Genomic DNA, 25,291 nt, shown 5'->3' with positions numbered 1-25,291 from the left:
TGCTGATCAATACAATTACATGTAATGGGTACTATGATACCATGAAATAATAACATGAAGGCAACAAACATAACATAACTAGTGCTTTCTTGATCATAAAAAAGAAGCATCATAGTGTTTCATTGTTTCAACCAACAACCACAATAACTTAAGTTAACTAGCAAAACATAAAACAATCACTACTTTAAGGTTAGTTGAATAACCACACAAGCACCAACCAACAACCACAATAACTTAAGTTAACTAGCAAAACATAAAACAGTAACTACTTTAAGTTTGTTTGAACAACCACAGATTCATCAACACATAAAACACTATTTCAAGTTTGGTTGGACACCCCCACAACCACACAACTAAGAAGTTTTCTTTGAGAGTGATTTTCCTTTGGCTTGTGACCTTGTTTGAATGCCATCAGCTTTTGATCTGGTTTGAATACGACGCATAACACTTTCGACTTGAAGTTCTCTTTGAGTCATGGCCTGTTTGCCTTTCCACTTCAGTCCCTTGGTAGGTTTAAAACCAATATCACCTGTCACATGTGCAGAACTCACCACACCAGTATTAACCCTCCTTCTGCTAGACAATCCTTGCTGCAATATCAACTACATAGTTATTTTGGGATTCACATTTAGAAGACAAATATAATTTTGACAGTTTATAAGACACTTACATTAATACACGTATATCCAGTATCAGCAACAAATACACCTTGTCCAACAACTTTAGGCCTCTTCTTGTAACCACTTCCTGCACCTCTTCTTGTACCAGTCTTACTGGTGCTTGTTCTTTCATAATGACCTCTACCCCTCTTTTTTCCAGTGGTGGACTAATATGATTGGAAAAAGAACACAACAAGACATTAAATTTAATAAGTAATCTAACATAATTTATAAAAGCAAATTAATATGAATGTACCTCTTGAGTGGGTGTTGGTGTAGACTTAGTTTTAGGATTTTTTGGACAATTTCTCTTGTTATGATTTGGTCCTTTGCAAAGTGAACATGTCATTACTGTCCCCATTCTTGGCAACTTTCCAGCTTTTCTCACTTCACCAATTTCTCTTCTTCTGTTCTTTGGTGGCCTACCAGGCATTTGTCTTGCCTCAGGTGGTTCAACCATTGGGTTTCTACTTTCAGGCCACATTTCCATGTTTGGGACTGGTTGAATGAAATGAGAATATGTCTTCATATATGTGTCTTTTCTATACCAACTAGATATTGCTTGTGATGCATCCATGTTCAAGTGGTTCATTGCTGCTATACCATGTGCACATGGGATACCTTTTAATTCCCATGATCTGCAACTACATTTTTGTTGACCCAAGTTCACAGTATGCTTGTATACCCCTTCTAACACTTCAAATCCAACATCACCATTCCATTCAATGTTGCACTGCATTGATCTTGTTACATTTGTATTGAATACCATCATTGCCATTGGAGATATTCCATCTGTCCATGTTTCAGCAAATGCTCTTGACTTACTCACTCTACTCATCACCTTAACTCTAATTTCTTCCAACATAGTTACAATGGTCTTGTTCCTAGGTCCCAAGATCCAAGAATTGAAACTCTCTGCCATGTTGTTATCTATGCTATCACACTTTGAAAATGTTTGAATAAAAGCTTTACACCATGTCTCCTTGTTGTATTTGATAAGGGATTCAACAATACCTATTCCCAGCTTGGACAGGGCATTTATATTGTACTTAAATTGTGCCTCAAATGTTGATCTAGCACAAGCCCAAAATTTCTTTCTTCTCTCTAAGCCTCTGAAGTTTTGTGACCAATTTGCTAATATGTGTCTAGCACACATTCTGTGCTCACATTCTGGAAATAGTTCATCTACAGCAGCTATTAGTCCCTGTAGTTGCAAAGCAAAAAAAGCAAGTTAAATTTTAGTCAAATTAAATTAGCAATTACATGAAACATAAACAAAAGAAAGATATTCAATTACCTTTTGCATATCACTAATGATAGTTAGCTGGGAACCATTTCCTAGATTAAGATCATCTTTCAGAATGGTCATGAACCATTTCCATGTCAACTTGCTTTCAGTATCAATTACTGCCCATGCTATTGGATACATTTGGTTGTTTGCATCTTTAGCAACAGCTACCAAAAGTTGACCCCTACAAATTCCCTTTAGAAAACACCCATCTAGCCCTATACATCTTCTGCATCCTTGTTGAAAACCCTTTTTCATAGCATCAAAACAAATATAAAAAGAGTGAAATTGTTTCATCCCATTTCCTGATTCTGAATCTTTAAGCTTCACAACACAAGTGCTACCAGGATTTGTTTGGAGTAACATATCCTTGTAGTCTAGGATTCTGTTAAATTCTGCCACATGATCTCCCATAATTTCCTTTAAAATAATTTTTCTTGTTTTTAAACAAACTGCCTTGCCTACATGAACATTCAACTCTTTCCTCACCAATTCTTGTATCTCCCACCCTTTTATACTAGGTTGAGAAATAATCCTATCTTTCAGATACTTGCATAAGAACTTTGAATTACACAAAATATTATTGGTTGTCCTGGTACATTTGTGCCTTGGATTGTATGTCTTGATAGTAAAGTTCTCACTCCTTCCTTCCTTGCTTGCATACAACAGCCATGGACAACCACTTTTACACTTCACTCTCACTCTAGTACTCTCATTCACATACTTATCTAACTCAACTCCTTTTTTTATAGCATATTTTGTAACTGCCTCTCTAAATTGCTTTACACTTTCAAATATCAAACCACACTGCCATATTACAATATCACAAGAAGAATCATATACCACCCTATTACTCTTCTTTCTCCCCCTTAAACTCCCTCCTTCAAGTTCATCATCAGAAACAGGTTCTTCTTCATCACTTTGAAAACTATCACAGTCAGAACTGTCATAGTATGGCTCATCCTCTGTTAGCTTACCCTTGAAATTCTTTTTCCCTTTTTCAATATCCTCATACCCTTCATCAAATCCAACTTCACCTAAAAAACCTTTTGGTTTTTCCTTCTTCTTTCTCCTCCTACTTTCTCTAAGTTTTCTCACATCTTCCTTAACAATTCTCAACTCCTCATGCACATCACTACCATAGTCAATAGACTGGTCAGAACAGACAGAATCACTGTCTATGTCTTCCTCTGCATTTTCTTGGGTAATTGGCTCAACTTCTTGTTGAATAGAAGGTTCAGTTCCTTGTTGGATAGTTGGTTCAACTTCTTCTTCAGTATCAGTCCAATCTATTGAAGAATAATCATCATCACTTTCTTGTTGGCATTCTTGTTCGACCCTTGCAATCCCATCATTTTCAAGTCTTTCAGTAGCTGGAAAGGAAGAAGAGGAACCTAAACCTAGATCTGATTTTTTTGGTTGTGCAGTTAGAGATTTCCCATGTGAATTAAAAGACTCAACCACTTGACTTAAAGATTGACTAATTTGACCTTCACTGGGACCCACATCATCCAGAATAGTGTTATCACACACATAAATATCTATTGTGTCCCCATCATGCATAAATAATGCCATGCTACAAATGTCCATGTCATTTTTCAATTCCACCAAATCACCCCCTAGAGATGGAGCTGCATATGTTTTTCCTAACTTACTAATCCCAAAAGACTTAGCATAATCTGCAAGTTCAGGAATTGATAAATGATCTTCATCCACATTGTCTACATATTCAGTCCTACCCCCAACATATACTGGACCTACCTCACTCACCAACATACCCTCAAATTTGAACCTTAAATTGAGGTACTTATTAGTCATAGTGTCAACCTATAACCACAATAATAATCAGTATATTGTACAATGCAAGCAACAAAATCGAAACATATATAATAACACCAAAACATAAGCAACAATTGGTACTTAGGATAGTAGATGTATTACTCATCAACATACAATAGGCATCCCACACAATATACTTAAACAAATTATAAAATACCCCACCATTTAACAATACCAGAAACCCTAATACTTAGAACCTTAATTTTACCAAAAAGCCTAAATTTCATGCATGAATAAGGTAAAAAGCTTCATAATAATACATTCATTAAGTGAAAATTCTAGTTGAAAAGTATTAGACCCCTAATCGGAAACTCAATCGGAAACTATGGCGAAACGTTAAACGAAATAGGCAAAATAGGCAAAATATGTATGAAAAAGTAAAGAAAACAGACAACAATACATCAAGCCTACGCGAAATCGAGTGGATAATCACTTACTTGTAGACACAATTTCAGACAAGATCCAAAGAAAATCGACCAAACACTTCACGAACTGCAACTGGCACAAATCTACCGTTACTTTGTCGATTACACTTGCCAAATCTACTCGTTACTTTGTCGATTACACTTTCGTGAGAGGTTTAGAGAAAATCAAAGAGAGGTTTAGGGAAAATCAAAGAGAGGTTTAGAGAAAATCGACCAAACACTTCACGAACTCTCTAATGGCACAAATCTACTCGTTACTTTGTCGATGACACTTTCGTGAGAGGTTTAGGGAAGATCAAAGAGAGGTTTAGGGAAGATCAAAGATAGGTTTAGGGAAGATCAAAGAGAGGTTCAGAGAAAATCGAGAAGCTTCTTTCAGAAGTTTAAGCATTTGTGAATTTTGAAGGTCGGTATTATCTAGGTAACAAAATATTTATCTAGGTGGCAAATTATTTATCTAGGTGGTAAATTATTTATCTAGGTGGTAAAATATTTATCTACGTGTCATGCGCGTGTAGACACGATCATATTGAGTGGACCGAAAAGGTGTACGTGTAGGATGAATAAGCAAGTTCAGGGGGGTAATTGAAACAAAATAAAGTTTAGGTGTACATTGAATAAAAAGCTTCAAGTTCAGGGGGGTAATGAATACTTTTGCCTATATAAATACCGTTTATGACAAACTAAATATGTTTATGTCAATTTTCAAAATACAAAATATGACTTTACAATATAAAACAATATTTGAAATTACCAATTACTTAATGAACTGGAATTAAAAAGTTCTTGTTGTTCGTTTTTGTACAGTACCAATAAATACAAGCCAGATATTCTGTATTCTATGAAGTTGATTTTGCAAGATGAAAAAATATGATAAATCAAATTTGTGTTTTAAATGTTATACTCTAATTCTATTATACATGCATTAATATTAATGATAACACAAAAAATTTATTTGCACATAGCGTGATTGAATACATGATAAGTTCACAAGAAAGTATTTCAGAGATAAGATTTATGATCATGGTTTATATCGGATGAAATCTTTTGTGATAGAGTCTTATCACTCGAAATTTAAAATCAAATTCTCATAAATACAAGCTTACATTCACTGAGTATACTATTATGATTGAAATTGAAGATTCTTTTTTTCATGCGAAAGTTTTTAAGCTATGCACTTATAAAGAAGTGAAAATTCAGCACAACATCGACAATCAATTAATTGGTAAATAATAATATTATTATATACTTCTTTTAAATATATTGTAAATATTATAACTAAGAATTCAATTATTTTTTTAAAGATATTGTTGGACACGTTTTCTTATATGAACCAATTCAATTGTTAAAAGTAAGGAGACAATAATACTTCTTTCATGAATATTGTTGTAGAAGATGAAAATTAAGTATTATCAAACAATACATTTAATAGGGTATATATCATTTTATTATTGTTATTATTATTATTATTATTATTATATAATTATATTATCTTAAATAGTAAAATAATAATAATGATTAAATTTATCCTTTTCACAACATTGTTTACGCAGGAGAAACAAACTTTCTGTAACTTTATGAGGTGATTTCGCTTTTCAAATGTAATCACATTTATCTAGAGCAATAGAAATTGTTGTTCTTCAATTAATGAAGACACACAAATTTAGAGGTATGAATTTTAAAGTTTTTATTTTGTTTTACTATTGTGTATCAGTATTACAAATATATTTATCTAACTTAATAAATCTTATAAATTATTTTATAAATACCTATTCTATTTGTAGTTGTTGACATCAGACTAAAGTATGGATTAATGTTGATTTACCACGATTTTTTGATTTTAAAAACAAGTTTGACAACTCGTCTATATTGTTAAGTAATCCAAATGAATTAAAATTAACAAATTATATTATACTTTTATTGATAAATTTACATCTTAATTATATCAGATGAATATGAGAAGGTTTCGCAAATAAGTTCGCAACAACATATTTTAATTTCTGAGGAGTTGTCTATGGAAATGGTCTCTTTAAAATTTATTTGAGATTTTCTTCTACACACTGAAGTGAGTTATATATATTATATTACCAACTGTAATCTATATTTTTTTTACAGTATACATATTTCTCTAAACATTATGATTAACTCACAGGAGTCTACCTATTGAATTACTGTACTGTTTGTTTGGAACTTGATCACATATGATCATATTTGGCTTGCAATAAATGTATCATAAAGGTCAATTCTTTGAGAGATAAATATTATTGCGTAAAATATAATTCTAAAGTTATATTCATTATTCACATGTTGGAGTAAACAATATAGATTTTTATATTTTAATTAAAATCTTATATAACACTCTTTTTCATACATTTATAGTATCAACTTCAAATTCATATTACTGACGAAATTGGATTTATATCATTATTGTTGTGGAATAAAAACATTTTATAACTAATTGGAAAGACTGCAAGGAGTTGAAGGAAAGATTAATATGAGATATTGACATGGGTTATTCAATAGAACTTGATGCTTTAATTGAGAAAAGGCTCATGTGTAAAGTCCAAATTAAGGATCCAAACATTAACAAAAATGATAATGTTTACAAAGTAGTTAATTTCATTGATGATGAAGCATTACTAAAGAAATATTGTCATCCTTCTCTTATACACAATTTGAACGCAAGTGTCTAAATCATTAAAAATTAACTCTAATTTTCTTATAAATAAATTAACTATAATATTAAACAAAGGAAGCATCCCTTAATTGTGGACAAAGCTATGATGAAGATAAACTAATTGTTGTGTATAATTTAATTCAATCTATATTTCATTTTTTATTAACTTTTCAGATTTTAAAACATAGTATGTTATTTTACATTCTATTTTTAAATATTCAAAACAGATAAATTAATAATTTATTTATGTGCATAATTATTTACAGACACTTAATAAAAATAGCATTTCAGATTGTGGTTCCTCACAAACTGAATATGTGATTGTTTTGATTAGAAAATGAGTAATTTTCCTAGATAGTCATTTATGTTTGGGAAATTACCTAGGAAATATCACTTATGTTTGTTTTAGGACTACAATATCATCCAACTTTGCCTATTTTCCTCAAAATATACTTGACACAAAAAAATACAGTATTTCTCTCCTACTAGGGTGTCATGTCATATTTTTTAATTTATTATTAATATTTTTCTAATTCTTTTAAAGAACCGGAGGAACCCACATATTTTCTTGAAGAATCGGAGGAGCTCATATTACAGTTCTTAGTGTAATTTTTTTTACTGGGTATAATATGTGGATTTGTCTATTTTTTTTAAAATTTTTTTATCTATATATAAGAAGAAGTAAAAACTGTCACATGTTAGCACCACAAATATTTCAAGAATTTTAAAAGCATTTTAAAATATGCTCTAAAAATACAATTAAAAAAAACAAAAATTTTAATATAGCTATTTTAAATAGAAAAAAGTTCTTTTGTTTAAAAAAACTATAACGGCAAAAAATAGATGATTTTTAAATGCCTCTAATTTCAATGTTAAAGGGAAAAAATAAAATCGAACTATTTTTTTTTATAAAAACAATAATGATTGTTAAGAGAAAAAGAATGAAAGATCTTTAAATGCTTCAAATTTCAATTTTTAAGGTTAAAAAACGAAAACTGAAAATTGAATTATTTTATAAAAAAAAAACTTAATGTCTATTTATATTTATCACACTTTCAGTGATTTAGGGAATGCTCCAACAAAATGAAAGGTAGAAATATCTATCTAAATAAGAGAATAAAAAGTGCACCATAAAAAAACTATAATTAATATTTTAAAAATTAATTAAACACTTATAATAAAAAATAGTAATTAACATTAAAAATTTAAAAAACTTATTTTTAAAAAATAGTTAAAACATTCCATTAGTAGTTAGTTGTAGAAATGGGGTCCTTTTTTTCATTTATTTTTTAAATTTATCTTTATATATCTAAAAAAAAACATTTTCAAAAAACATAAATAGAAAACAATATTTAAAAAAAAAACATATTGCAACCTAACATTTAAATAGGTTTAAAGTATATTGTTTTTAATAATAAAAAAATAAATAATGCGACATGAATCCTAATATGAGAGAGATAATATATTTTCTGTGTCAAGTATAGATTAAGAAAAATATGTAAAGTTGGGTAATATTATAGTCCTAAAACAAACATAAATGATATTCTCATATAATTTTACAAACATGGATGACTATCTAGGGAAATTACTCCTAGAAAATTATACTTTAATAATGACAAACATATTGGAGTTCGATTAATATATGAAAATTATAAGGAATTAAATGTCAAACTGCCCAGAAACAAGTTATGCAAAATTATAAATTAGAAGGAAAAGAATACATAAGTTTGTCAGAATGGGAGATAGGCTTTAATTATTTAAGTTAGTTTATTTTAGAATATAAAACTATCCAATTATTTTTTAAGAATATATATTACTGCGTTAGTACTGATTGTTTTTTTTTTAACTTCCTATATATGCATATGATGTTTTTTGTTTCACTTTTTAACATGTGTCATTCTTTGTGTGATATATAATTAAGTGTCAATTTCTCAATTTTTGAATAGCAAAAATTGTCAAAAAATTTCAAGTAGCAATACGTTGAATACGAATAATACTAAGGGCGATGCTATAAATAGTAACTACATGCTTATTTTAAGTAGTCCATATAAATCGATTATCTTTACTGGCAATACAGAAAATATTTCTTTCATTAAGCAACTCTAAGTATTCTATTAAAATATTAAAGACAATTAATTAAATATGAAGTTAAAAATAACTATTCTCAAATAAAATGATTTAAGTGAGAAAGTGTAGTATTAAAAATGCAGAAAACAGTTACATATATTTCATCAATATCATAAACTTTACAAATTGATATATTTATAAAATTTAAACTTTGAAAAATTCATAACATTTTTCAAATGAATAGATAGCAAATAATCATAATTGTCAATCGAACTGCTCACAGGCTATAGTATAAGCAGAATACCTGATAAATTGTGTTCATGATAAAACATCACACGGAAATAAATTAGGACATAAGCACTAATACCTATCATATCATTATTTATTAAGATTAGTAATTACTGTTAGTGAAAAAACTTACAAGATTATAAAATTGCAAGATTACAATTGAAAATAAAATGAAGAAATTAATCTCTTCAGGCTGAGGCGCGGATATCTCGCTCTCTTTAAGGAGATTCAAGCCCACTGCAGCAAATATTTTCACCGCTCCAGCAGTAGTCCACTTTGACTTGTCCCCTCCAGGATACAACAGCCTTCACAAAGTATAACTCAACAACTCTGGACAAGAGTTGAGTCCAAAGCTCCACAAAAAAGAACACCTCCCTTCAACTAATAAGAACTCTCTTTAGACTAACTCTTTCAATCTTTGTTTTCTCTTGTGTTTTGTGTGTTTTTAAACCAAATGAAGATCACCACTATTTATACTGCAAGAAGTCTTCTAGCAATGAATAGGAAGATAATGGAGGTAGTAAATAGTGAAGATAATGGTCTTAGGAGTTTCATAGGTTACAATAGGAGTTACATAGGTTACATAGGTTACAATAGGAGTTACATAGGTTACAAAGAGTAATAGAGGAATTAAGAATGAAATAAAGTGATGGCATTACATGGCTACCAAGTCAAAGATGAATAGCATGATTAAATTGGTAGTTTAAAACACAAATGCCTACCAATGGTCATTCTTCGTTCTCTCTCTCGCTCGTTCGTTCTCCCTCTCTGTCTTTTTCTTTTCCTTCTCTAGATTCCTTTTCTTTTACCCTAATTATCATATAAGTCATTATGATAAAAGTAACCCATTATTTATTTCAAGGTTATATCCTTTAACCCTCCAAGTAATTAAATTATTAAACTTAACCCACTAATTTCATAAAGTTTGTCATGAATAGTCCAAAACACCCCTTTAAAACTTTTAGCAGAATTCCGACCCAGTTAAGTTTACGCAACCTGTGACGGTCCGTCGTGTCTGCGACGGTCCGTCCTGCAGTTCCGTCGTGAAGTTCAGAGAGTCGATTCTCAGTACCCAGATTTTCAGAGTTTAAGTGTTTAGGAACGAAGCCCCTCGACGGTCCGTCGTGCCTATGACGGTTCGTCCTACTTGTCGTCGAGGGTAATGAGAAAAATGGCAGAAGAAATTCACAAGTATGGGACGACGGAATCCATCACGGGCCGTCGTGACCATGACGGTCCGTCGCGTGGTCCGTCGACCCAGTCAGTTTTTATCAAAATAATCTTACTGCTCGAATCGACTAAGCAGGTTGTTACACAACGTGCTTGCAATCACGAAAGTTATATTCTTTTTAAAATTTTCTCAACATAATGTGACTGGTCAAGGAAAATCCCCTCACATGTTCTTGTTATTTTTATTCCAAGAATAAAATTTGCCTCACCAAGATCTTTCATATCAAAATGGCTTCTAAGAACATTTTTAGCTTCATCAATACATTCATGTTAGAGCCAAAGATCAACAAATCATCAACATATAGGCAAATGATCACATGTGAATTATTCCAAGACTTATGATATATGCACTTATCACACTTATTTGTTTTAAAACCATTTTCAATCATGCAGGAATCAAACTTTTCATGCCATTGCTTTGGTGCCTGTTTCAAGCCATATATGGATTTAGTAAGTTTACATACTTTGCTTTCTTGGCCTGCTTCAACAAAACACTCGGGTTGGTCTATATAAATTTCTTCATTTAGGTCTCCATTTAGAAAAGCAATTTTTACATCTATTTGATGAATTTGCAAATAAAAAATTGCAGCCATAGCAACTAAAAGTCCAATGGATGTAATTCTTGTTAACGGAGAAAAAGTATCAAAAAATTCTAGGCCTTCTAGTTGTTTAAAACCTTTTGAAACTAGCCTAGCCTTGTATTTATCAATAGAACCATCCGGTTTTAACTTTTCCTTAAGACCCATTTGCAACCAATTGTTTTACAACCCGGTGGTAAATCAACTAACTTCCAAGTTTTATTAGAAATTAGAGATTCCATTTCATCATTTACAGCCTCTTTCCAAAAAATAGAATCATGTGAAGATAATGCTTCTTTCAAAGTTAGAGGGTCATTTTCAACATTAAACACATAAAAATCAGGACCAAAATCTTTTTCTACTCTAGCTCTTTTACTTCTTCTTAACTCAAAATCAACAACTTCTTTATTTTTCAAAGTTGAAGTAGAAGAACTAGGTAGTGACAAAATATTTTGTTCAATCCTTTGACCCCCACTATTTTTAGTATCAAAAGGAAATTTATTTTCATGAAAAATAGCATCACCAGATTCTATTACAATATTATCTTCAAGATTAAAAAATCTATAGGCTGTACTATTTGAAGCATAACCAAGAAAAGCACAAGTAGTAACTTTCTTACCCAACTTTGTAATCTTGGGATCCATTAGCCTCACAAAGGCTAGACAACCCCAAACTCTTAGATATCCCAAACTTGGCTTGTAACCTTTCCACAATTCAAAAGGTGTCAATTTAGACTTTTTATGAGGCACACGATTCAACACATAACAAGCAGTTAAGATAGCTTCACCCCAAAAATTTAAAGGTGCATGTGACTCAATAAGCATGGCATTAGTCAATTCAACCAAAGTTCTATTTTTCCTTTCTGCTACTCCATTAGACGAAGGAGAGTAAGGAGGAGTAGTTTCATGAATTATTCCCAATGATCTAACAAAAGAATTAAACTCATTTGATTCATATTCACGGCCTCTATCACTTCTAATTCTTTTTATTTTTCTTCCAAACTGATTTTCAACCTCATTGAGATAAGTTTTGAAATTTTCAAAAGCATCACTTTTATTTTTCATCAAGTAAACATATGTAAACTTAGAAAAATCATCAATGAAAGTGATAAAATATCTATTACCTCCACGAGTTAGAATTCCACCAAGTTCACAAATATCAGTATGAACTAATTCTAACAAATCAGTTTTTCTTTCAACTTGAAAATGAGGCCTTTTAGTGATCTTGGCTTTACTACAAGCCTCACACTTTTCAAAATTCTTTTTAACCATTGGGATTAATCCTAAACTACTCATGATTCCAACATAACGATCATTAATATGACACAAACGAGCATGCCAAAAATTAGTAGAAGAAAGCATATAAACAGAAGTAGAAGTTTTATTCATTTCAACATTCAACTTAAACATCCCATCACATGCATACCCCTTCCCCACAAAAATACCTTTCTTCACTATTACATATTGATCAGATTCAATAATCTGTTTAAAGCCTGCTTTATTAAGAAGAAAACTAGACATCAAATTTTTTCTCATAGAAGGAGTATAAAGTACATCTTTCAATGTTAATATCCTTCCAGAAGTAAAACACAATTCAACATCTCCCTTTCCAAGCACTTGAGTAGTGTGAGCATCACCAAGCATGATGGTTTTGGGCTCCTCAAAATGAGTATATTTTTTAAACCAGTCTTTGTCATAACAGACATGACGGTTTGCACCAGAATCAGCCCACCATCCATCAACATTCTCAACCATGTTTATGTCGGTAATCACCGCCACAAAAGGTTCTTCGGTAACGTTTGCCTGAGGGTTAGGACCACGTTTCCGGAATCTGCAAAATCGAGCAATATGCCCACTCTTGCCACAAACAAAGCATGGTCCCTTTTCTTGAATTTGTTGATTTTGTGTTTGGTGATTTTCACCATTATTTTTCTTGGGAGGTCTACCATTATTTTTCTTGAATTTTTTCTTCTTAGGCTTTAAAGAAGTATTTTTGTGAGTTTCAGGAGTAGCATTATTCGAAGTGATTAAATTTACCTTCGATGTGATGTTGTTCTCTTCTATTTGTAAAAGTGCATCTTGGTTTCCTTTTGTTTGTGGCGCATAGTTTTTTGAAATTCCTTCCAAGAAGGTGGAAGTTTATCCACTATGCCACAAACAGTAAGGTTATCTCCAATTTTAACCTCTTCGGACCTAAGCTCTCCAACAATCATGATGAAGTCTTGACTTGATCTACCACTGATTTGTTGTCCACCATTTGGAAACGAAAAAATCTACTAGCTGCATAATTTTTCGCTCCAGCCTCTTCGGTATCATACTTACTCTGCAGTGCCTTCCAAATTTTCTTTGCACTAGAGTAAGTTCTATCATAATAATCATAGAAATTATCAAATAGACAATTAAGTAAGTTCTATTATAATAATAATAGAAATTATCAGATAGACAATTAAGAAGATAATACCGACACTTATAGGAATCACCATCGTATTTTTCCACTTTCTCTAGATGAGAAATAGTTTCATCATCATTCATAGTGGTGATGTCTTCTTTATTTGGATTCTTCTCGGTTAATACATAAGAAACATTGAGAAGACTTAAGTAGAAAAGTACTTTACCCTTCCATCTCTTGAAATGGTTACCATTGAACCGAAATGGCTTGTTAAGATCTCCCATCTTGACATCCGCGGTTTTTTCAATTGTAGCCATCTTTGAATCTCCTTAAAATTGTTAGTGGAAAAACTTACAAGATAATAAAATTGCAAGATTACAATTGAAAATAAAATGAAGAAATTAATCTCTTCAGGCTGAGGCGCGGATATCTCGCTCTCTTTAAGGAGATTCAAGCCCACTGCAGCAAATGTTTTCACCGCTCCAGCAGTAGTCCACTATGACTTGTCCCCTCCAGGATACAACAACCTTCACAAAGTATAACTCAACAACTCTGGACAATAGTTGAGTCCAAAGCTCCACAAAAAAGAACACCTCCCTTCAACTAATAAGAACTCTCTTTAGACCAACTCTTTCAATCTTTGTTTTCTCTTGTGTTTTGTGTGTTTTTAAACCAAATGAAGACCACACTATTTATACTACAAGAAGTCTTCCTAGCAATGAATATGAAGATAATGGAGGTAGTAAATAGTGAAGATAATGGCCTTAGGAGTTTCATAGGTTACAATAGGAGTTACATAGGTTACATAGGTTACAATAGGAGTTACATAGGTTACAAAGAGTAATGGAGGAATTAAGAATGAAGTAAAGTGATGGCATTACATGGCTACCAAGTCAAAGATGAATAGCATGATTAAATTGGTAGTTTAAAACACAAATGCCTACCAATGGTCATTCTTATAACTCCAAAATAAAGCAATTTAATATGTTAAATATTAATATTAAAATGCTAATAACCTAACAATTACAATGTCATAAAAAATATAATAAGGAAATTACTATAATTAATGATAATGATAAATTAGGAACTAAGTGTAAAAAATTATTTGTTAATTTTATAAAATGAACAAGTATTGTTAGAGATCCTTAAATAGTATAGTAGACAATTATTATAAGACGAATGAAGTAGAAATTTGAAAGTTTAAAGGTCCTTCAAAAATTAATTAAACATTTTATCTTTACAATAATCAATTCTTTTAGAAGTCATTAGATTAATGTTTTAAGTTAATCTCAATGGTTTTTTTAATATAGAAATTAATAGTCTGTTTGACATTATTATTGAAAGGCTAAAATAATTTAGTTTTAATTAAAAATATTTATTTAAAAAAAACAATGTTTACGATCAATAAAGCTTCTTTTAAACATAAGCATGAATAATTTTTCTATTGTTGAAAAGAAGTTAAAAATTTCAGCTTCTTCAAAAAGCACAAATAAAAGTAGAAAATTATTTACTGCAAGATCAAAATATCCCTACCATATATACATATTTATCAATATATCTCCTATATTAATTAATTAATTAATTTATTGGGATGAGATTTTCATATGTTGTGATTTAAATTTGTGAAATGATTTTTTAATTTAGTTTTCTTGATATTTTAAATTATATTTAAATCATTATGTTAATATTATATCAATATTTAATTTATTCATTTACTCGTCTATGTATAATATTGATTGAAAATTTGAATATGTACATTTTAATTTAATAAAAACAAAAATTTAATTTAAACTTTTAACAAATATCTGAAATACTCTTAATTAAAAGTGCATTGATACACCTCTCTCTCTCTTTCTTTTTATATAAATATATATATAAAATTTGACTCTCAAGAATATTTTTTTTAAAAATAGTTAAACACAATTTGATTATCAAAAGTACTTTTCAAATGAATTTACCAAACACAAATTATCTTTTTTCAAAAGCATGAAAAGTTATTTTAAAAAGTAATTCTAAAATAAGTAGTTGTAACATCAATGTCAATCAAACTCTTAATTAGTCGATTAATAAATGCATTCACTGGCAAAGAGATAAAGAGTTTGAAAATTCATGTTAAATGGTTCACTAAGATAAATTACATTCATATGCTAATAAATATAATATTTAAATTTTTTTTTTCATATAGCACATTTATATGCTGAGAGGTAAAGAACCTGAAAAACTATGTTAAATAATTCGTTGATATATTCATATGCAAAAAAAGAGTATTGAATGATCATTTTTCAAGGCTATTTAAGAATGCATGTTAAGAATAAGGTAGATCACTAAATTGAATGACGTTTTCGTAAAATTATGATTTACTTTTTTTATCTCTCGTTTCTGATAGATATTTTCATGATTTTCACATATCTCATCGTATAAAAAAATGACTTAAGGATGAAAATAATTTTTTTAAAAATCTTTCAACAAGTTGGTCATAGATTCGATAAAAAAGATTTGTAATTTTCATAAGATTAAAAAATCAAAAGTAAGTGTATCAACTTATTTCAAAGGCTTAACTTATCAGTAGCCACCTAAAGTTGGCATCAATTTTCACTTAGACACCTTAATTATACCTTATTCATTGTAGACCCCTCATGTCATGTCCCACTATATCTATTTGACACTTTTGCTGGTGTGTCGTAGGAAGTGTATCACACTTGCTTCTGACGCGTGAAAAACTTGTTCAATTAAATTTTATTTTATTTTTTTCTTCTCTTCTTCCCCAATTTTTCACCACCATCTCCCAAAACATCAACTCCTTTTGTGGAGAAAAAGATTCGATAGTGCTAATTAGTTAAAACAAAAACAACGAAAATTATAGTAGATCAAACTATAATTAATTTGATTACGAAAAAACATAGAACCGACAGAAAAAACAAGAAGGAGGATTGAAGAAAATAAATTTTGCGCGAGTCAAGAACTGATCATAAACTTGAAAAAAAGAACTTCAGTTGAAAAACGATTTGGATGGTTCGGGTGGGGGTTCAGGTGGTGGGGCTAGTAGGGAGAATGATTTGGGTGGAGGAGGGGTTAGAGATTCGGTGGCGGGGAAGATGATTTAGGCGGGGGGAGGGGTTAGGGATCTGGGGTGGGAGTTGATGGAGAAGATAATCTAGGGGGGTGGGTTGTGCATAATTTTTTTTTTGAATTTATATGTGTTTAATGTCATTGGCTGATTGACCCCCCCCTACTTTTTTTTATTATTTAAAATTCATTATTTAAAAATTAATTTTTAATATATATGCCACATGTTTTCATTTAATTTGTCACTTTGACACGTTATCGGCGAGTGTGTCTCATACACCTTATACATTTGGCTGATTGTCCAAAAAATGCCAAAATGACACAGTGAGCATGACATGAGGTGTCCAAAATGAACAAAATCAATTTTAGGCCTTTAAGTGAAAATTGATGCCAACTTTAAGTAGTCACCAATGTATTAGGCCTTTTCAATAAGTCAACTGTGTGTTTCAAACAATCCCACAAACATTCATAATATTACATTTTTAGATAATAAATATTGCGTCGAGAAAATAATAGTCAATACATGAAAAGATCGCAAAAATTACAGTGTTTTATCTCAAATCCAGTGAATTGTGATAGTATGTCTAAGTTCTCTGATTATTCTTTTAAAAAGTAAATTGTAGTCATTTTAAGATTGACTTGGAATTTGATTTTACTTGTCCTTGAATTCTAGTTTTGAAACTTGGTCTTAAATTTTGTTTTGATGAAGTTGATCTAGAGCTATGTTTAATTCAACTGGTTGAGCTAGATTTGGTTAAACTTGAATATAAGGGCTTCTGCGTTTGATTTTAAATATTAAAGAACTTGATCTTGAATTGTACTTAAATTCAAGGAATGTTGAGCTTGATCTAAATTTATATTCAAATATGGTTGCTTCAATGCTTAAACTTATAGTTGTAGCTAGTAGAAAAATCTACATTGTTTTATCCACGAGCTCTCTTTGACTTCTTATTAGATATCTCATATCTTTTTTACGAATTATGAATTCTCTATTTATAGTTTATGATGAAGATACTCTTTTCGACCAATCAGTTGACTTGGTGACATTTGATTGATCATAACATATTATTTGTACATGTAATTTTTTTTTATTGATTTTTAATTTGACTAGACATATTTTGTAACTTTGACTCATGGCAAAATTCTATGGACTTTCTTACTTGTCTTAATGTGTCACTTCATTTGACACGTGTCATCAATTCATTCCAAACAAATACAATAAATAATTAACTCAATTACATTAATATATAATATTAATTTGAACTAATATATCTTTACTTCAATATAATTTGAATCATTTGTCAATTTAAATTCGATAACTTTTTTGCTATTCGGAATATTTTCATGAGATCATTATTGTTTTGATGTTTCATTAAAATCTATTTATTTGTACTTAAAATTTTGGAAAATAGCATAACTTCTCAGATTATACCTACAATTTCAATGGCATACATAAACTTAACTAGGGTCCTAGTATTTTCTAAATTATTTTAAAATATAATAAATACACTCTAAATGTTGACATATCATAGAGAGTGCACACTCTCTTGAAGCAAGTGAACAATTTTTTTTTTACACATGACCTTTTTTGATCAGTCATTTTGCAATAAGTTAGTACACATAATTCTTGNTATATTTTTCCCTTAATTAATTTCTTATCTTTTTCACTTTTAATTTTTAATTATTTCTTAAAAATCAAATTTATTTTTTAAAAATTAATATTAATTTTTTAAAAAATGTCCTTTAACTTTAGCATTTAATTTTTCATGTTTTGTTTGATTTTTCTTCACTTATTTTCATATCTATATGTGCTATACAACCGAAGTTAAGGTGTATTATTGGAAATTCAGCCACAATTCAGGGATACTTATACCTTATCTAGAGCTGTCAAAATGGTCGGCCCAACCCATTGGCTAGATAGTTAAATGGGTTGGGGCGGCTGACTCTTTTAATTAAAGTGTCAATAAAATAGCGGCCCAACCCAGCCCTAAGCGGGCCATGGGTTGGGATCGGTCGACCCTTCAACCAAAAAATGAACAATATTACTTTGTTAGAAGGAGTATCTAAGAGCATCGAACATTGACGTCTATGAACAGGACACCAATACATACAAATTTTCATTTATGAATCACACACTTCAGCGAATACTTACAGAAATACATTAATAAATCTCACACTTCGGTGAATGCTTACCAAAATACATAATAGTCAATGTAAGATTTAGCGAAAAAATGTTGATCATCCAACCATTCCTTCCACAAAAACAAGCTAGTTTAAGAGACTTGATTTCTTATGTTTTTAACATATTTATTGATAAATACTTTATAAATAAACAATACTAAATATATATATAATATTTTTAAATATTCATAGCCCACGAGCTGGTCTCTGAGGCTTGCGGATTGGGCCTAAGAGGCCAGCGGGCCAAGTGAGGCTGGACTAAAAAGCCTCGTTCCTACATGGACCAAAAAAATTAGGCCCAACCCTACTTAATTGAAGGGTTGGATTGGGCCGGCCTCGCGGGTCAAGCCCGTTTTGACAGCTCTAGGCCCTTAACCCTAGAAAATTTAATAATCTCTATTGTTATATAGTAATTCTCATATTTTTTTGCTTAGTACTGAAAAATGGATATACTTAACATAAACATTTTGTGATTAAATAAAAAATAGAGATACTGCACAAGTATCACCCCTCAACTATTCCCGAAGTCTCAACGATATACCTAAACTTATTTAGGTCCTATTACTTCCTTAAACTATTTTAAAATGAAATAAATATACCATAAATACTAATATGGGATAGAGAACGGACACAGTTTCTTGAAGGCAATTGAAAGTTTAAATAATAATTAACAATACAAGAGTCACTTTTTAATTGGACATTATAGACTCCTTCATTTTCTAAATATTGAAGATTCGACATCTTTACTAGCATCTTCTCATGTGTAGCATTCATATATTATAAACATTCTCACCCTTATCCAAACCAATCCTTTATTCGAACTTTCTCGAAAATCCACTTCTACCCCTCTTTTATCTCTTCTTTTTCTCCAATAAAAAAAATTCATTTTTATGTTTGTCTAAAAAACTGACGTGTCTTTTTCAGTTATTTTCCGACTTTCAAACACAATAACTTCTGATTTTTTATGCTTATTGAAGAAGTATTTTTGGGAAGGATTTACGAATCTGATGCTAAGGACAATGATTTGAAACTAAGAATGAATATGAATCAATTGGAGAAAAAATCCTAATATTTCAACATATATTCTCATTATTTTAACTTTCCTTGAAAAATCAGATCTCGTCATAAAAATGATTAAAGTTGAAATGAAAAAGAACCACAAAAACAATTCATGTTGCGAATTGTAGAACTAATAAACCAACAATGTCAGCAATTACTAAAAAAATGATATTAAAGAAAAGAAATTTAATGCTTAAAAAAATGTTACGTGTGTGAAATACATTTTAGGGACACTCATTTAGTTATTTATGACATGTCAGCATTTAGGGTGACATTTATTTCATTATGACGTAGTTCAGGAGGGTAATAAGATTGTAGTATAGTTTAGGTATGTCGCTGAAATTTCGGGTATAGTTTGAGAGGGTGTTTATACGTTATACCAAGAAAATACTAGTCAATTTTTTTTATTTAGATATTATTATAGAGCTGTCAATATCGGCTAGGCCAGTTGGGCCGGCCTGGCCTAACCCGGGATTTAGTAGGGTTGAGCTAACATTTTTGGAGCCCATAGAAAAGGGTTTTTAGCTAGCCTGAATAAGCCTGCTGATTTGTAGGATATGAGAAATATCGATAGGACCGATCCGTGGGCCAATAAAAATTAATTAAAAATATAATATAATATTAAAATTTAAAATTAAAGATATTTCAAACTTAAAAAATTTAGTTAATATTTCTATTCAGATATTTATACTTTTACTTGAAAAAAAATTAAATAAATATTTTTTATAGATAATTTTATTTGTGGATTGGATTAACATGTACTAAAATTAACATCATGTAATATTGTTTTGTCGATATTTATGATAATATTTTAAATTATAATTTATAATTTTATATAATTATAAAAAAATATAATTTTGAAAAATGTGGACTAGCCCGGCAAGCCCGTAGCCCACGTACTTGTGGGTTGGGCCGACCATTTTCTGACCCATACAAAAAATGAGCTAGCCCGGGCTGACATGTAAAATGTTAAAGCCTGTATGAGTTAGCCCGGATAGGGTGGACTAGCCCATAATAACAGCTCTAGATATGAACAAATGAGATATTGTATTTAAAATATATGTAAATAAATGAAGAAAGGATAATTTCAGAAATATTCATTTAGGTTTGACATAGTAACACTAACCCCTCTTTAAGTTTGCAATATTACACTTGTCTCCCTTTGTTTTGATTTTTTTTAAAACAAAACTTTTAATCTATTTACTATTAATGTATAAAGTGTAGTAATCTTACTAACTTACACTTCTAATATGCTTTTTATTTGATTCAATTTTATAAATAATTGATATTAAAATTCAAAGGAAATTCTCAACTGATAATCGGTCTTCTCGAAAAGAAACACAAAAAAAACTATCAAAAAAATTAATAATTGCACGATCCTTCTATGATTCCATAGAGATATCTTCCCTAATTATGAACCAATGCAAAATTATTGTTGGTTCTAAGTTGTCTAAGTTCCTATGAAGAAAGAAATAGTAAGCAAACAAACAAATAAACATACAAAGAATATCTTGCAAATGGTACATTTTAATGAGCTTTATATGTCACGGGGCTAATTTCTCAACCTCGTGGGACAACAAAAGTAGGTTTGCATGGCTCTACAAATGCTCAATCCTAAAACACAAAAATCGCACAAGAGTGCAGTAACACGACAGTCTCAAACAGTCCACACAAACAAGCAAACGGAAGGCAAAATCGGAAGGCCAAAGTTGGGAGGCAAGTGCCAATTTTCTGGTGTACTACTCTAAGTCTTTTCACAAGAGTGAAGTCCTTAAAAAATTTCTACAAGCAACTAATAAACAAGCCAAAACATGCTGGAACAATGTCCCAAAAGAAAAGCTAAAAATGGAAACCTTTACAAAAGTTAAAAGTTGGTGAGAAAAAGTGTCTACTTTATTTCCTGAAATAGAGAGTGTTCTATCAGCTTTTGTCCCTTGTCTTGGGAGACGTTTTGATTGCATGTGTGAGCATTAATTGCTCCTCCAAGTCTTCAAGCCATCTCCCATGGTTGGACTAAAATTTGCACACTGTTTTGGACCTTTCGTATCGCGATATAAATCTGTTACGTTTCCGAAAGTGCTGGAATTTAATATTACACCTTGGAGGGCGGTACACGCTCCCCCACTTGATTTGACAACGACCACGACGCCACACAACCGTAAATAAGTATGAACCTTGTTGCGAAACTGCCACAAGTTCTCGTATTTCTCCCACGTTGCCTCCTCCTGTTTCGTTCCTTTCCAATGGACAAGGAACTGTGAGCTTGAATTGTTCTAGACTTTGCCGCTAACCAGTTGATGATCAATAATTGCCTCGATCTGTTTGTCCACGGCTGGTGGAGTGATGAATATTTTAGCTCTCCCGGACTGCTCCCAGCTCCTTATCTTCCACGTCTTTAAAATATGGTTTCAATTGGCTAGCGTGGAAAATCAGATGTATCTTCAAGTGATGGGGCATATAAACCCGATACGAAATCTTGCCAGCCTTGGCAATAATCTTGAAAGGAACCTCATAGCGACGAATCAAACTTTGACTCACACTTCACAGCGAATTGAACTGCCTAGGATTGAGTTTCACCATTACTCGATCTCCAATTCGATAGTTGACTGGATGCCAGTTTCGATCAGCAAATTTCTTCATCTTCCGGGATGCCTTATCAAGATATGATCGTGCAAGATCAACTTGCTCCTCCAAGCTTTCGCCATATGATAGGCGCCCAAACTTTAAAATCGACGTCAAAGGGAAATGACTGTGGCGTGTTAGGCTACTGCCCAATTGCCAATTCAAAAGGACTCATTCCCGTTGCTTCAATCTGCTGTAAATTGTACAAAAATTGGGCAGTGTCAAGTAGCTTGCCCCAATCTTTTTGATTCACACTAACATAGTTCCGTAAGCAGCACTCAAGAGCGCATTAATACGCTCCGTCTGCCCATCCCTCTGTGGATGAAAACTGGTCGAGAAATGTAATTCCGACCCAAGTAAGTTGAATAACTCCCTCCAAAATGCATTGGCGAATCGAGGGTCTCGATCTCTGATAATGTTCTTGGATATGCCCCAATGCTTGACGACGTCGCGCAGAAAAATACGGGCTGCTTCTTTGGCTTTGCAACTGGCCATTGCGGTAGTGAATGTCGCATATTTTGAGAAGCGATCAACCACAACCATGATGGTTCCAAACCCCTCCGAATTCGGCAAGTAAGTAATAAAATCCATAGTGACGCTGTCCCATGGCCTTTTAGCAATAAGCAGTGGCTCCAACAGTCCACCCGACGCTTTCGTCTTAACCTTGTCTTGTTGACAAATTAGACATGTACGCACATACACCTCGATGTCGTCTCGCATCCGAGACCAATAATAAGAAGACTCTAGTGCAAGGCTAAAGTTCTCTTCTGCCCGGGATGACCATCCCATGCAGTGTCGTGGCCCTCTTTGATCAAAGTATGCCAAAGATTAGCCCACTTGGGGACGTACACACGTCTGCCCGTTGTATAAAGAAAACCATTCAAAATTTCTTCGTCTTGCCTTGTTGGGCCAAAACGAGAATTTGTTTCGCCAAGGGATCATGCTGCATGCCTTTCCTGATATCATCAATAATATTGCTGCAACTTGAACTCATGATCACAGCCAAGGCAGCCTTGCGACTAAGCGCGTCAGCTACAATATTAGCCTTCCCCGGCTTATACTCGAATGTGAAATTGAACTCAGCTAAAAAGTCCTGGCAATGTGCTTGCTTGGCAGTTAGCTTCTTTTGAGACTGAAAAAAGTCATCGCGACGTTGTCCGTCTTAACGACAAAGTGAGCCCCCAATACATAGTGACGCCAAGTTCTTAGACAGTGAACTACAGCCGTCATCTCCCTTACGTGAGCTGAATAGCGCATCTCCGCATCATTGAATTTCCTGCTTTCAAACGCTATCAGGTGGCACTCTTGCATTAGAAAGCCACCAATAGCAAAATCAGATGTATTCGTGTGACAAAAGCTTTTGTGAAATCAGGCAGCGCCATGACAGGCTCATCGGTAATGGCTGCCTTAAGCTTTTCGACGGCAGTTTGGCAAGAATCAGTCCACTCCCACTCATGATTCTTTTTCAACAAATCAGTAAGTGGAGCAGCAATAGCCGAATAACTAAAAATGAAGCGCCGATAATAATTAGCGAGGCCAAGGAAGGACCGTAACTCGGGTACCTTCGTTGGATCCTCCCAATCTCTAAACGCCTCCACTTTGTCTCTGTCCATCCTTATTTCACCATGGCTAATAGTGTGTCCAAGGAATTGGACAGTGGGTTGTGCGAAACTGCACTTGTCCCGTTTCACGCACAAATCATTGTCACGCAAGACTTTGAACACCTTGTACAAGTGTTACACATGCTCCTCCATGCTGTTATTATAGACAACAATGTCTTCCAAGTAAATGACCACAAACTGATCCAAATAAGGTGGAACAATTTGTTCATCAGCCAAATGGCATGACGAGCCACTCAAAGGCTCCATAAAGAGTCACACAAGTTGTCTTTGGTTCATCACCTTCAACAATCTGAACTTAGTAATAACCTTTCCTCAACTCGATCTTTGTGAACACTTTGGCCTGTCCCAAACGATCAAATAAATTGACAACCAACGGGATGGGGTATTTGTTCTTCACTGTGACCTTATTGAGGGCCCGATAATTGATACATAAAGCAGTGTCCCCTCCTTTTTTTAGAATAAAACAGGCGTACCAAATGTCGCCTTGGATGTCCTGATATGTCCCCAATCCAACAGTCTTTGAGTTGCTACCTTAGTTCCTCCGATTCCGGGGGCGACATACGATAAGGCGTCATGGCAGGTGGCTTTGCCCCGGGAACCTATTCAATTTGGTGATCAATTTCCCTTCGGGGTGGTAACCGTTGGGGAACTTCTTCCGGCATCACGTCCTTGTTATCACAAAGGACTCGCTCAATATATGGAGGTAAAGCTACTGCCTCACTTGAACTTTCGACTCCTCCAACAAGCGCAGCAAGAAAGGTTGGTTCACCTCTCTTAAAACCCTTAACAATCTGCATCGCGGACAAGTGCATCCCATTTTGTGGTACCCGAATAAGGGGTACAACGCAAGAACCTCCAGCATCACTGATGTGAAGTTGGTTGTGACGCGGCAAAATAAACGTGTTAACCTCGTACCAAAAGTCCAACCCCAAAATAATATCAAACACGTCCATGGGTGCAATTGTAAAGTTTGTCAACCCCGTCCAACCTCCTAAATCAATGGGGACTTTAGGAGCAAAATGATGGACAGTAGTGGGGAGGGCATTCACAGTCTTCAAAATAGTATCACTGGCAACATAACTCAGGCCAAGGTCCTTGGCCTTTTTCTCCGTCATAAAATTATGAGTTGCACCCGTGTCTACCATAATTTGCACATCTTTGCCATTAAACTTGGTCTTGACGAACAATGATTAGCGCGGCCTTATACTAGCTGGTTAAGCAACCAACACAACAAGTATTATATGGTTAAACAATGCCATATGATTGAACAAGCCAACAACTACGTTTTTCCCTTTATCCGTC

At 32.6% G+C, this 25,291-nt stretch overlaps 1 protein-coding gene across 1 annotated transcript; it reads right to left on the bottom strand.

Moving 5' to 3' along the window:
- On the bottom strand, positions 1 to 23,156 carry LOC114075963. Its single transcript, XM_027914144.1, has 7 exons — positions 22,627 to 23,156; positions 22,329 to 22,512; positions 22,037 to 22,138; positions 1,957 to 3,774; positions 916 to 1,863; positions 671 to 826; positions 1 to 590 (listed from the first exon to the last, which is right to left on the bottom strand). The coding sequence occupies exons 1-7, from the start codon at positions 23,154 to 23,156 to the stop codon at positions 354 to 356; spliced, it is 3,975 nt and encodes a 1,324-aa protein (XP_027769945.1). The 3' UTR covers positions 1 to 353.
- Between the last annotated feature and the right edge of the window lie 2,135 nt (positions 23,157 to 25,291).

The sequence above is a fragment of the Solanum pennellii genome, chromosome 2 (genome assembly GCF_001406875.1).
Source record: "Solanum pennellii chromosome 2, SPENNV200".
Taxonomy (NCBI): domain Eukaryota; kingdom Viridiplantae; phylum Streptophyta; class Magnoliopsida; order Solanales; family Solanaceae; genus Solanum; species Solanum pennellii.
Note: the sequence above shows the minus strand (reverse complement) of the source record. Positions and strands in the feature narration are given on the sequence as shown.